This window comes from Lytechinus variegatus, chromosome 2 (assembly GCF_018143015.1).
Source record: "Lytechinus variegatus isolate NC3 chromosome 2, Lvar_3.0, whole genome shotgun sequence".
In the NCBI taxonomy this organism is placed as follows: domain Eukaryota; kingdom Metazoa; phylum Echinodermata; class Echinoidea; order Temnopleuroida; family Toxopneustidae; genus Lytechinus; species Lytechinus variegatus.
Window position 1 is genome coordinate 51,711,197 of NC_054741.1, and position 14,864 is coordinate 51,726,060.

A 14,864-nucleotide genomic window follows, 5' to 3' on the forward strand; every position below is an offset into this window, starting at 1 on the left:
ACGCGACGGTGAGTTTCACAGAGATACGGTCTTATACGGTCCCGAAGGGAGCGGGGAGTTTGTTTAATGTCACCCGCAACGTTCGGCACGCGCATAATGGGACACTAACTTGGAACGACTTTTTGTGATAAATACGGCGAACATGTGGTTGGAAAATTAGTTATATCTCCAGAAAATGCACGTATCTGCAGCTAAATTTGGTATCATTGTAAAGCATGAACTATAACAAAGACCGTCATGGTATTTATAGCGCAGCAATCGGCAGCAATTTGTAAAAGAAATGCTCATGAAAAAAAAAATTGCTAAAACCCCCCATTGTCAAATGGTTTCGTCCAAAATTACCTCTGAAGGGATCATCATTTTATCTTGAAAATTTTTGATCACTTAAAACAATCATTCATCAAAAAGTACCGTGAATTAGAAATAAATTAAGCTATCCGTTTTGTTGAAACAGTGAAATATCTAAAAACGTGTCATTTTCACATGCGGTAGCCGTAAAGGGTCATTTTTCCGGTAATATTGAATAAAATGGGCAACTAATAATCAATTTCATGGATAAATATTGTATGGAGACATCCTACAGGTTCTTATCTTTGCTTAGAACATGAAAAAAACAAAATTTGTTTCATGACCAAAAACCAGTTTTGGCGCACTTTTGCTCTCTCCTGGCCCACTGTGCGTCCCCTATTGGCGAAAGTCGGATCCGCCCTTGTGACACATACACACACACCGAAAAAAATGGTGCCCCCCTGAAAAAGCAAGGACCACCCCCCAGTGCCCCCCACCCAGGAAAAAATCCTAGCTAGCTACGCCACTGGGGGGGGGGGATGCAGTAAACACAGGCAAAAGTAATTGAATCGCACTTATTGTCTCCTATATATAGGTCTTAGTTGGGGTAGTTTTTGCAGGCCCTTAGAACACATGGGGGGGGGGAGGCAAAATCTTGAAGGGGCACAAAATAATTTTGTGTCAGACAGAACATGCAGAATAAGATCCTTGGAAAGGGTAAGAATTAGAAGCGCTCTGTGCGGGGGTAAAATATAATATTTTCTGAACATCATGTCAAAATATGTTTATGTTTATAAACAGAGAGATTTATATTCAAGGTAACAATTTTTCTCATTTGCTTCACTCCCTCACAACTTAAAAAATTGTTGACCCATATGGCATCTTCTCGGGCCCCCAAAATATTTTTGTCATTACGTCTTATCCTATACTAGGTCTGAATATACACACATACACATTCGCCTCAAGAGGGTTGTGTGTCCTTCGCGCGCTCACTGTAAGTGACTTTTTTCTGTTTTATTGGGCGTTGCAAGTTTATTTTCTTTCCCGAAATCAAGCATGATATAGTTAAAAGTGATAAATCAATTATAAAATTGCTGCTTTTGCTTCATAATTTTTTCGATTGATTGCAAATATTTTCTTGCAACACCCTTTTAGGCCTACAATTTTTGTTCTATGACTTGTCCCCATGGCGTGACCGGCACGGTACGCCACTAAAGGGCAAAAGTATACATTTTTTGATAGGAGGAAAACGAGACAAATATCACGAGTATTTGAACTTGTTAAATGTTCAAGTACTGTACAGTTGATATTTTCGGATTTCGCAGGATTTCCTGGAATTGTTCAATTTCCCGGAAATGGTGTGGAAAAGATCTGGGGCGGGAAATTTCCTTCAAAGTGGACATAGATCACACAGTCATGAAGCATGATGATCTCACAGAGCCAATAGAGAAACAGCGCCAGCTCTAGTAGGTGTCAAGACATGCAACATATTTATCATCATGACGTCAGTGTGCATATGAAGGTGTACAATCATACTCAGCTGAGTGATATTCTGGTATTTTGCCTGTAATTTTGTATCAGTAAATCTCAACAGCGCCAAATCGAAAGCAGAACAAGTAGGGTATAAACTTGCTCTGTCGATTTAGAGGATAGAGTACTATTCAACGTGATCGCCACAAGAGAACGATTCTGTTTTTAAAAGGAAGTAGGAAAACTGCGGGGAGAATTGTCCAGATCCAGTGTTGGGAGCTGGGAGGCCCGACCCACCTCGGACTCGAGTCGGAGCGAGATCGCTCGTCGTGTAAAACCTGCACTTGCATTTGTGAGTTGTGCGGTTCTTGGCTTGTATTTTTGTAACGTGGTTTAATTCTACGAGAAAGTGAATTGAATCGGTTCCACTTTAAAGCCATACACCTTCATTTTCCCTCTCGTAAACAGTTTTTGTTGCTCGGCCTAAGGCTAAGACTAAGTAAGGCCTAAATAACTGAAAAAATGAGTGGATTCAGTATATTCGGGAACAAGAAGAAGAAGGAGCCGGCTGTTTCTTCTGCAGAAGCTATCCAGAAACTGAGAGCAACAGAAGAAATGCTTATGAAAAAGCAAGAGTTCTTAGAAGGAAAAGTAGCAAAGGAACTTCTAATAGCAAAACAGAATGGAACAAAAAATAAGAGAGGTAAGAGTCAAAGAGCAGCTAGCAGTTTGAAGTTGAAGAGAATGTGTGTGTAGTTTTAGGAGGAGGGCACTTGTGTTGTTTCGTGTTGCAAATTTTGAAGTTTTATTATCAAACCATCATATACATGTAAGTTAGATATACACAAATACAATCACAAATTATCAGGATTGTAGAAAGGCCCCTTTATAGTGTGCCTAAACTACATGACATAACTAAAACTAAATCATTGTTTATGATATCGGAAGACCATTTAATGAAAGCTGTTGGAATTGGGTCTGAAAATTTGTCAAATGTTTGGTTGGATGGAGCACTGCTTTTCACAAATGATAGAATGGGGAGCTGGATTAGCCTTGAGAGGACTCCGTGATCATATTTTAAAAATGATTTTGATATTGTCATTTGATCATAAACCCTTGAACCCCCTCCCATAAGAGACACATGCACATGTAAACAAAGATGGATTTCCCTAGAAAATCAATCTTTGAACATAGAAGTCACGTAAATTTGTGTGATTTCACTTATTTATACACCTTCATATGTCTAATGCGTAAGAAGGTGCATAAAATGAATTGATAAAAAGGTGGAAAATTAGAGGTTTCTTACCAGACCAATCTCGTGTAGCCAGGAGGCTTCTAGAGAGTAAAAATCATTTACAGGTACATGTACTAATGTAAGGTTACTCTCAACAAAGCCAGGTCTTCCTTTCTATTCATTTGCATGTACCACCAAAAAACCTGAAACTCACCCCCAAGATTTCTACTTTCTTTCTAAAAGATCTACATGTAGCCCTTAATCATGTACATGGGATACAACTTCATTTCCAACATTTCTACGCTATGGATTTTATTTTTAAACAAGAATTCATTAAAAAAAATGAGAAAAATATCATGAAAAGACGGAAGAGACTTGCCTGATGTTTACGCCGCCATCTTGTTTCCTATTGTTCCCAAAGTCGTTACGAGACGCAAGCGTCCATATCGTTATTAATATTTATATTTCCTCTTGGCATTAATTGCCAAAAAACAGAAAAAATCAAGTTAAAAGGAACAAAAACAGTGACTTATCTTGGCTCTCGTGCAACTTCACTTCCTGTTTTATCCGAACTTAATACATAAACATATGGCCATTGAGTCCCCTGTACAGATTGCGCTAGAACTTCGGACTCTATATTTGGTGAGTGAAGCCAACGGAGTTCAGCTGAACAACCAACATAACAGAGACCAAAGCTTTTGGTCTACATGTATACGTACCCTTGAAGTTTTGCATTAATTTGTTTGTATATCCAACTTCCCATTTTGTTATCTCATATAGTTGCTATTCAGGCACTGAAGAGGAAGAAAAAGTACGAGAAGCAACTGGCCCAAGTTGATGGAACATTGACTACAATAGAAACACAGAGAGATGCACTAGAAAGTGCTCATTCAAATGCAGAGGTCCTCAAGAATATGAAATATGCAAGCTCGGCATTAAAAACAGCACATAAAGAAATGTAAGTTTCACTTTTATCAAGGCTCCAGATTAACTTTTTTTGGTGGTGGCCCGTTCGGGCCACCAAAACCTTCAAATAATTTTTTTTGGTGGCCCACTAATAAAGTTTGGTGGCCCGAAAAATATAAAGAAAAACATTAATTAAAAATGAATAAAACAAACTGAAGTATTCTGCAATCACTAACACGTACCACTATTCTTTGTACATCTTGTATATAAATCGTGCTTGCTGTTATTTTACTTTGCATAAAACAAAAGAAAAAATAAAGAAAGAAAAAACAAAGAACAGGTCATAAAAAAATTTTGAGAAAAACAAAAGAAAATTTAAGAAAAATAAATAAAACAAAATTATAAAAAAATTGGGAAAATTATTATTATTCAGTAGAAACATGTTCTTTAATCAGGTATTTTCAATGGGAAGGGGTATAAATGGTTTAATCACTGAAAAAAATGAAAGAAAAAAATAAAATGGCAAAAGTTATCTGGAAAAAAACAGTGAGACAATTCCTTCCCTATATTTGACAAAATGATGGAAAAAAAATCACATGTCATATCAATGAAATGCCTTCCCAAAGTAATTTCTTCCTTAAGAGAGGTTTAAGAAGTCATTTGTAAACAAGAAAGAAAGAGCGGCCTATTTATTTTTGGCTCAAAGAGACACAGCTTCGAAATAAACCAAATATCAACATACATACAAATGCACATATGGGACTGTGATGTACTCACCTATGTGTATTAATGCATTTGGAAATCGGTCTTTTTGAGTCAAAAGAGAGGTCATAATTCCTCCTTTTAATGCTTTCAATTAATCAGGTTTCAGTAATATGGACTGTAGAAGGGCATTTCATTGGTGTAAAATGTGACTTTGACGTAGATTTCCAAAGTTCTGGGGAAGATTTCTTAGCAGTAACATTTTGTATCGCAGCTCCCTGGGTCAGAATAGTGTGCTCGTGCACAGCTAGCTAGCTAGCTAGCTGCATTGGTTTCATGCATGCAAAGCTCAGCGAGACAGCCGGCACGGCCGGCTGAATAATAGTTACTGTATGCTAGCGGTAGGCCTACATACTGTCATGACTAGGCACTCTTTGTGTGTGTGTATTTGTGTGTAGATTAACAAAAAAGGCGCATGACGAATTGGCTTGCAATTTTAACTGTAGAAGGTTGATAAATGCATGCAAAATCGGGAGAAAAATTGCGCTACTTTGAAAATTATTGGTTGCCCGATTCGGGCCACCAAAACTTAACATTTTTTCAATAATGGTTGCCCGAGATGAATTTTTGGTGGCCCGGGCCACCGGGCCACCGCTAATGTCGAGCCTTGCTTTTATTGTATAGATTCAATGTTTAGTAAAAAGGGATGACATGGTGTTGCCAAATCAGATTGCTTCAGTTACTGCTAATGACTGCACATTTTGGATTTGTGCGGGGGGGGGGGGGACTTCCATTGACGGGTGGATACCATGCGTGACCATGGGTTTTGAAAAGCACCCTGAACAAGTATTTTCCATATTCTGTTAATGCACCCCTTAACAAGAATGTGCGTGTGCAACCCTACCTGAACATGAATCCTGTACGTATTTGCTAATTTCTCAGCAATTACACAATTTCTTCAAGAATCCTTTTTCACATATTTTTTATTTATACAAACAGACTCTTTGGTGGTCATTTCATTGGATTCTGTACGAACTCAATTTGATATGTAGTTACCACAACTGGCATTTACCTTTAATGTTACGAAAATATTAAAATAAAGAATTTAACTATTAAAAAAAGCTAATACTGCTAATTGTTTTGGAGTACTGCTGCAGTGTTTCTATTGACTGAAAGAGGACTGTGATATTATTTTGCTCTTTTTGTGTGTTTTAGGGGTGTTGAAGATGTGGACGATTTAATGGCCGATGTCCATGAACAAATGGATATAGCAAATGAGATTACAGATGCCATCTCAAATCCAATAGGTTTTGGAGCAGATGACATTGATGAGGTAAGATTTAGCTCCTGTTTTTTTTAGCCAGTCAGTGTGTAGAGCTCATACAATGTAGTTACATGTACATGTAGCTCATACATTGTACTGGCCTGGTCACACCGCCCGATCGTTGTTGGAGTGGTAGTGGAGCGGAGAGAAAAAATCATCACTGCTCGCTACCGTTCACCATTTTCGATTTCGATTGTTTTTATTTTGTTTTTTGATTTTTTCCCCAATTTTGTGAGCGAAGTTCGACCCTCTCTCACTTCCGCTCCACGACCGCTCCAACAACGCTCAGGCGGTGTGACCACTGACCAGGCCTTGCTGTCTGTATGTTGAGACTAGCATAATACATCTGGGCTTGAACATGAAACCAATACCAATCCACAAGAGATTTTTTTATATGTGTTTACAGACATTTTTGATAAGTTGGAAACGTTAATTTTTTTTTAGCGTTTTTGATTTTTGCTCGAGAATACATGTACATGTACATTTGTACATGTAGAACACTTATGCTTGACTCACTTGATAGAATATTACACATGTAGTAAAGTGTTCTGACTATATACATGTACACTGCATTCTCAACGTGCATTGAAACATTATCTTTCTACATTTTAATCATATTTTTTAAACATTTATTCATTTATTTATTTTTAATTCTTTGTTTTAATCATTTGTTTCAATTTCATTTATTTATTATTATCTGTTTTATTTTTCATTAATTATTGCTATAATTATTACTACTACTATTGTCATTATTATCGTTATTATCATCTTTATCATTACTTTTATTATTATCATCATATTATTTATTCATTATTATTGTCATTATTATTAGTTTTGTTTGTATTGGTGGGGGGGGGGGTATTTTCTAATATTTGTGCACTCATACTGCAACATACTATTTGCCATGTCATGTTTAATAAAGCAGGAAGTGATGGATATGGTTTCCAGTGAGCTTGCAATTTCATCTAAGATATCAATCTATATCATATCCAAGTCAACTACACTATGTAGCACATACATACATGTACTTTTTATTGCATTGTTGTTTTTTCTTTCTTTCTAATGCTTTCCCTAGTTTGATGTCCTTCATCATATTTAATGTTACTAACTCCTACATTTGTAGTATTTTTTTTTTTTTTTTTGGGGGGGGGCAAAATGATTTCTGATTCGTTGCTTACATGTATACATGTAATTTGTTGATAATATGATTAGGAAAATGCATACAAATGTGTGACTGAGTTTAATTTGTTTTTAGCCAATCAGTTGCAAGGATTTTGGTAGCTTATAACAAATGCAAATGACAATTGTCAGAGAACCCCCCCCCCCCTCTGTTTGAATTTGTTTCACGAATGCCCCTGTACATTGACCATTCCTGAATATCTGTAGTCTTACATTAACTGTGAAGTACATGTACATGTACAGTACATATAGAACTCATTTATGAGAAAATCTGCTTGTCCATTTTTAAAAGCCCCTTTCACAATTGGTGTGCGACTGCTTATGACTGTTGCAATTGTGTGCAACATGTATTGTGACCAAATGTTCGTAAACGGTTGCAAGAGTGATTGTGAAAGCCCCTTCACATATGTACCTCATTATACAATTTGTATGTGATGATACAATACTTCTTTTTTAAACATGTGTAAGTCTATTATTTAGCCCACCTACATGTACATTGTACTATCAGTGCAGAAAATCAGAAATCATTTCAATACATTCCCTAAACACAAACTGTACATTTACTCATGCAATTAAAAATAGTTGTGAAGGATAAGCAGGTTGAATACATGTAGATCTGCAGGTAATTAGATTTGTATAGAATTTTAATCATATTATTGGGTTAATGCAGAGGAATACATGTATTTTGTCTCGAAGGATCTTTTTTTTGCTGATTCTGTTTTGTGTGTGTTATGTAATACATTTTGGAGTGAACTCAACAATAATTTACTTTGGCTGTTTACATATAAGTGGTTTTAAGTGGTTTTTATGTGCCATTCGTGTAAGTGTAGTTTGTTATAGCTAACTTTTGTATTATCATTTGAATTATTGATGACTGTACATTTCATTAAAACTTGGTATATTCTTATTGTTGAATTTAGGATGAGTTGAATGCAGAACTTGAAGAATTAGAGCAAGAAGATTTTGATGAGAAGATGCTTGACGTTGAGATAGAATTACCACAAGTACCAAGTGCATCATTACCAGCTACTAAAAGTAAGTTTTTTAAACCATATTTTGAATAGTCCTTTCAATTAATGAAATTGAAGCATAGTAATAACCCTTTAAAAAGATTCACTTATGCAGCTAATGCAATTCCAAGGTGATGTTTCGTAGTGCTTTCCCTACCTAAACTTTAAAAAAATTGTAAGTAAAATTCCCTGGTATTTCTGATTTTCCTAGTATTTGAACTTCTGTATTAAAGTGGGATTCAGTTTCCATCGTTGATGAACAGGATTAACAAAATTTTGAAAAATTATAGACTTTGGATTGAAATGCTTGTTAGCAATCTTTTTCGATGTACATACATGTACATGTAGATCATATTTCATCTTAAGCTGAAGCAAATTAAATGTATCGAGAATCTGATGTAGCACACAAACATGTTGCAGTTGTTGATTACACCCCCCCCTTCCTGGATAACGATATGCTATGCATCAGTATTGGAGGTCGCAGTGAAACTGAAAAATTACATGGGGGCTTGGTCCAATTTTGCCCCTGAAATGCTCGAAAGAGCCCAGGAAATTAAAAAAATTAGGAGCCCTGTTACCGGGCCCTGGAAAATCCCATTCACTGCCGTCTTATAGCTTACGTCCAATGTAGCAGATTCAGGCTGTATGTTGTGAAATGTAGCCTGAAAAATAATTCTCCCCCTCAGACAATTGACGGCAATTGTTTGTAAACTGGGGATGGCCCCTTACTGAGTCTAATCACTGTCCCCTCCCCCCCGCCAGTTCATAACATTAACAAAACCACTACTAGCACAATAATATTTGATGCATTTTGTGTCTGTAGTTTGTGCACAGCTATATTTCTGGTTTGAAAGGTTGCCACATCACATGTATAATTTTATTTATTTTTGTTGAAATTTTATGTCCCCCATCTTGTGTTCGGAAAGTGTGTGTATATGAAAATTTCATTTTGGGGGGTTTGGACTTCATTCTTTTCAGTTGATTGTTTTTTTTTTCTTCACAGTTCTTGTTTAACGGATTTGAATGTACATTTGATAGGAAGGTGTAAAAAATTGAATTGAATTTATTTTATAGAACCATTTGTTCTTTACTGGTAATGTAAAACAAAAACAAGTGATTCATACACAATATAACAAGATATCAATACATTCAGTCATATACACATACAAAATGACATTATGTATAGTTCAATTCATAATTGATCAATATTTATATATTTATATTTATTTGAATACAGTTTTCCGAAGGCTTTTCAAATCTAGTGGAGAGGTCCTTGAGTATGATTTTGTTTCCACCTCAGAATTATGTAGAGATGTATTGTTTGCTTCAAATGTAAAAAACAAACACAAAAACAAAACACATAAAACACACATTTAAAGGCAATTTGCCAACTTTTTATTTACAAAAAAAAACCAAATATTCCATATCTGAATTGAAATGGAATTGTAAAAGAAGAATTTCCAATGAATCTGAATCATATAAAATCAGAATTTTGGCGAATCGTTATAGCGCTAGCTTGTGCACACAAAAGCAGATTTTACATAATGTGTACATGTATCTGTGCCATCCCCGTTCATGTACAGGTATCTTTCTATGAATTTTAACCCGTTGCTTACGGGAACCGGGTGGTCCCTGTGTTAAACATATGGGATTCGAAGAATCTCAGAGGCGACGGGTTAAGTATTAACTCCCTGTGCATCTCTTGTTTTATTTTACTTGCAGAGAAAGTTGCTCAAGAAGAGGAAGATGACATGAGAGAGCTTGAACAGTGGGCCATGTAGAAATCGTCTCATCCATTGATTATACCCTATTCTGCTTTCTTTAGAGGATCAATCAACAAACGCAACCATTTGACAACAGAATTCTGCTGGGCCCTGTCTTACAAAGAGTTATGTTTGATCTGATCAAGCGTAACTCTATGGATATCCATCAGTGTAATAATTTTTTCTACAGGAAATTTGCACAATGTCCCTTGTAAACAAAGAGAAGCACAGTGAATTTTCAAGAAAACAATGAATGCATGAATATGCATCATACATGTAGCTAGAAAATATTTTGAACAAACATGCATAATAGATGTTGACGTTGCTGGCCGTTCATAGTTGTGATTGATCGGATCAATCCTAACTCTTTGTAAGATGGGGCCCAGGCTTTGGATACGGGCAACCAGGCTTCAAAAGGCAATATGTTCACTTGGTAACTATTGAACTCTATGATTCCCATAGGGACAACCAGTTTCCAAAGGCCAAGGGGTTCATCTACATGTATTGTCTACTGAATTCTGTAATTCCCATCTAGGGTTTGGACAGGGCAACCAATTTCCAAAAGGCAATGGGTTAATCTATTGACTTCTGATTTCTGTGTTTCCTGTTGGCTTTTACTTAGAAAGAACAACTGGCTTCCAAAAGGCAATGGGTTAATCTATTGTCTACTGAATAGTGTGATGCCATTAGATTTACAAAGGGACATTCTCTAGGTAATAACCTGTCGACTACTGAATTCCGTGATTCCCATAGTCTTTGCATAGGAATAATCAGTAGGCAATGGGTTTAAACCATTGTCTTATGTGATTCCATTGGATTTGAATAAGAAAAACATGCAGTAGGCAATGGGTTTAACATGTTGACTTGTGAATTCTGTAACACCCATAGGCTTACCACAGGGATAAGCAGTAGGCAGTGGGTTAACCCATTAACTTCTGAATTCTGTGATTCCAATGGGCTTTGCACAGGGTATGAATGTATGAATGTATTTTGGTATTGTGATTCATTGATGACTTGGCTCTATGTCAAGGCCATTATTCCCCGCATGTAGAGAAAAATAAATGCAGTTGTTTGATCCTCTTTATTATCTTCTTTAAAAAAAGTATATGAATTTGTTTAGTGATAATGGTTATCATGGTTTTGGACACTGGAATGTAGTTTTAATAGAGTAGAGGGGGAGTTTGCCAACAAAAAGAAATGTGCGAAGCATTCTTCATGAGGAAAACAGAAGCTGCTATGTTTGTAAATGTGTAGTGAACATGTTGGCTATTTGTACAGATATAAATTTATTTTATCAATAATAGCTTCCTTGAAATATATGACTTGATAGGTTTAAAAGAAATGAGGGAAGGGGGGGGGTGTTGCAATTTTCTGTGAAATTCTTTCCAGACCTACATTTTGCTGTACGTGTTCATTCTACCCTGTTAATGTTATGAACAATGTTTTGTTTTGAAATTATCACGTAGGAGATTATTCATGAATTTACACCACTCTGCCTTGTCAAAAGGTATTATTCTTTTATTTACACTTGACTTTCATGTACATGTATGGTAAAGTGATTCATTGTATTATTTTGGTTTTTACCGGTAATTAGTAGTGTTGTATTGTCATAAAGTACTAGGAACATTACGTTTGCAATCGATGCATTTCTGCTAATATTAGAATATGTACATGTACATGTAATAAATAAGGACTCATATGACCTTGTTCAAAACATGACCCTGATTTCTAACATTGCTACATGTATTATGTTGTCTAGTTTAAAAGAAAATTCTAGAAAGAAAAAAATGCTCTTTCCTCATTTCATTTATTAACCAAGCTTAACAGTGGAAATTATACTCTTAACAATGGCAACTACATGTAGGCCCTACTGGTATTCTTTTCAATGCACTGATTACTTGATGTCAAAAAAGCCTTATCCAGTTGGTGCAACAATGTTTCATTAGTGGTGAAAAATTAATCTCAGAATCTATCCGATATTGTATGAGAAGTGTTATGAAGCAGAGCAAATGTCCGGACAGATACATGAACTACTGTACAGTTAAGCATGCAAAGGTCGAAGGAATTTTTCATGCCCGGTGGTTGTTTCATAAAGCTGTTTGTAAGTTACGAGTGACTTTACAAACTACTGGGGGGTGTTTCACAAAGATTTAAGTATGACTTAGAGTCGCACTTAAATGTCTAGTTGCGCGCAGTATAAAAGGCATGACAGCATTGGTCAGATCATGCCAAGAGGACGCGCACTACTGCATATTGATCAATAAGATTGCGCGTTGCATATCATGTACGCGTCGACATTTAAGTGCGACCTAAGTCATACTTAAATCTTTGTGAAACACCCCCCAGGTGATTCTTTCTCAGGAGCTATATCAACACCTATTAAAAATTTGGTGCACATAATTCAGCTCAAGAAAGGATCACCGGTCGTTAATACGAACAGCTTTATGAAACACCCACCTGGGTGGTGTTATGTTGGTAAGGTATGCACAAATAAAACAAATGGGTACCCGGCAAGATTAATTCCTTGAATGCACTGAGCGCTGAAAGGCAGCTCGAGCTAAAGCCAGGGTAATAACGATAATAAACAATGCGCCTCGGAATAGATTATTTCTAGATAGATGGCGCTTTATATATGCCTATTATTACTATGGAACGTGTTCTTAGGTACAAAGTCAGCTAGATAGGAATTCATCTCATCTAGTGCAAGAACTCGTCACCAGTTGTGCATGAGTTCATGCTTAACTTTTAAATGGCTTCGTGAAACAGCTCCCAGGTTATGCAAAATATGGTACACTGTATTTACTTCCTGTTTAAGTGGACTTTCCTTTTTAAGTGAAATTCCTTTAAGTGAAAGATATTTCTGTTGTCTTAACTCCCAAGAGATTTGACTGGGCAGATTCACCTGTATTCACATTGTACACATCTTTATGATCAGCACTCGGTCTTATGGAACCTGTTTTCAGATGGTATACCGTAAATGTGAAATGTATCATACTCCATGTATCTACAGTATATGTGTGATGGCTTTTTTTGTTGGATATTTTGAAACATTCACTTTTCAAAGTTTTGGAAGATTGAAGTTATGTACATGTATTTTTTTCTACCATATCCCAATTAATATGTGTGATTGAGTTATACTACTAGAAGAAAATAAACCATCCATCGTATAGCTATATTGTTGCTATGTATTATTTGTATGATATATTTAGAAGCTGTAATACAAGTACATTGTAATATAACACACCATCATTTCAGTTGCATAGATTTCCATTAGTGCTTCTCCTCAAAAGAGGCCTTTTTAATAGTGTTGCCTTTGATTAATAGTGGATTCAGTGCTTTTATACAGTAAGGTACCGTATTCACCAAAAGTTTACCTCTTTAGATGATTTTCAAGTTTTTAACATCCAAGATCTGTGTAATAGAATTGAGATATCATAGTATAATCAAATTCAGTGTATAGGGTAACACAAATTTGGAATAATAATCATCAATTATTTCAAAAATAGTCAACATGTGCCCCTCTTATATTTTTGCCAGCACTTAACCACATACACATACTTTTTCATTATTGTATTTTTGTTTGCATAGAATTATATTCAATTAACCATGATACATGTTTAATGATATAGAATAGGGGATACCATTTGGTACATGTTAAAATAGCACTGTCATTTCTTTCTGTTAACTCAAAATTTCACTAGATATGGTATGATTACTTGTAAATAAATAATCTTTATAATGTGACATGTTTGTGAAGTGGTTTTTTTTATGAACGTCTTGACAAATAATTGTAATATGGATCGCCTGATGAGTTCATATTTTTATTTACGTTTTTAAAGGTCAAGTCCACCTCAGAAAAAAATTGATTTGAATCAATAGAGAAAAATCAGACAAGCACAATGCTGAAAATTTCATCAAAATCGGATGTAAAATAAGAAAGATGACATTTCAAAGTTTCGCTTATTTTTAACAAAATAGTTATATGAACGAGCCTGTTACGTCCAAATGAGAGAGTTGATGACGTCACTCACTCACTATTTCTTTTGTTTTTTATTGTTTGAATTATACAATATTTCAATTTCTACAAATTTGATGATTAGGACCTCCTTGCCTGAAGTACAAAATGTTAAAATAATGGAATTCCACGTTTTAAGGGAGGAATGAAACTTCATTTCACATGACAATGACGAGAAAATCAAAATGTTTCATATAATAAAATACAAAAGAAATAGTGAGTGATGTCATTAGTTCCCTCATTTGCATACTGACTGAGATGTGCATATAACTGTTTTGTGAAATGAAGCGAAACTTTAAAATGTCAACTTTCTAATTTACATCCGATTTTGATGAAATTTTCAGTGTTATGCTTGTTGAATTTTTCTCTTTTTATTCAAATCAAATTTTTGGTGGACTTGTCCTTTAATAGCTGAAGTGGGAAAAAGCATGATTCATGAAAGCAATTAAAAACTTGATAAATTTGAATGTAGACAACTTTAAATACACCTGGAAAACTTGGGCTTCATGCTCATTTATTTCATTCATCTCTGTATTGCGTTTCCCTTTTTTGCATCCCCCCTCATTTTTGTCGCATTTCTCTTTCTCTCTTTTTACGTTTATATCTGTTCATTCTCTAACCTTAGACTCGATCATGTCTCCCTCTCTTTCTATCTCCTCTCTATCATTGTTTCCCTTAACACTTTAATAGTTTCATTTATTTTCTCCTCCCCAAAAGTTGGAACTTTAGAGGTACCCTCTACCCCCATCCCAAAAAAGTTGGAACTTTAGAGGTATGCTCTACCCCCCCCAGCAGCTTTATGAACACCCAACTGGTATGCCATTTAGTTAAGAATGACTAAGAATAAAATATTTTTTAAAACAAATATTACAGTTTGGACCAACAAAGATAACTTCTATAGCCAAGTAAACTGCACCCTTGTTAGCTTGACATTTACTGCAACAACATTTAGTTTTGTAGATAAGGGATTTTA

At 35.6% G+C, this 14,864-nt stretch overlaps 1 protein-coding gene across 1 annotated transcript; it reads left to right on the top strand.

Annotated features, from left to right (window-relative positions):
- The first annotated feature begins 1,770 nt into the window (after nucleotides 1-1,770).
- LOC121408325 (charged multivesicular body protein 4b-like) lies at nucleotides 1,771-11,773 on the top strand. The gene is made up of 5 exons (XM_041599752.1): nucleotides 1,771-2,461; nucleotides 3,773-3,950; nucleotides 5,816-5,933; nucleotides 8,024-8,138; nucleotides 9,836-11,773. The coding sequence occupies exons 1-5, from the start codon at nucleotides 2,281-2,283 to the stop codon at nucleotides 9,892-9,894; spliced, it is 651 nt and encodes a 216-aa protein (XP_041455686.1). The 5' UTR covers nucleotides 1,771-2,280; the 3' UTR covers nucleotides 9,895-11,773.
- The last annotated feature ends 3,091 nt before the right edge of the window (nucleotides 11,774-14,864 follow it).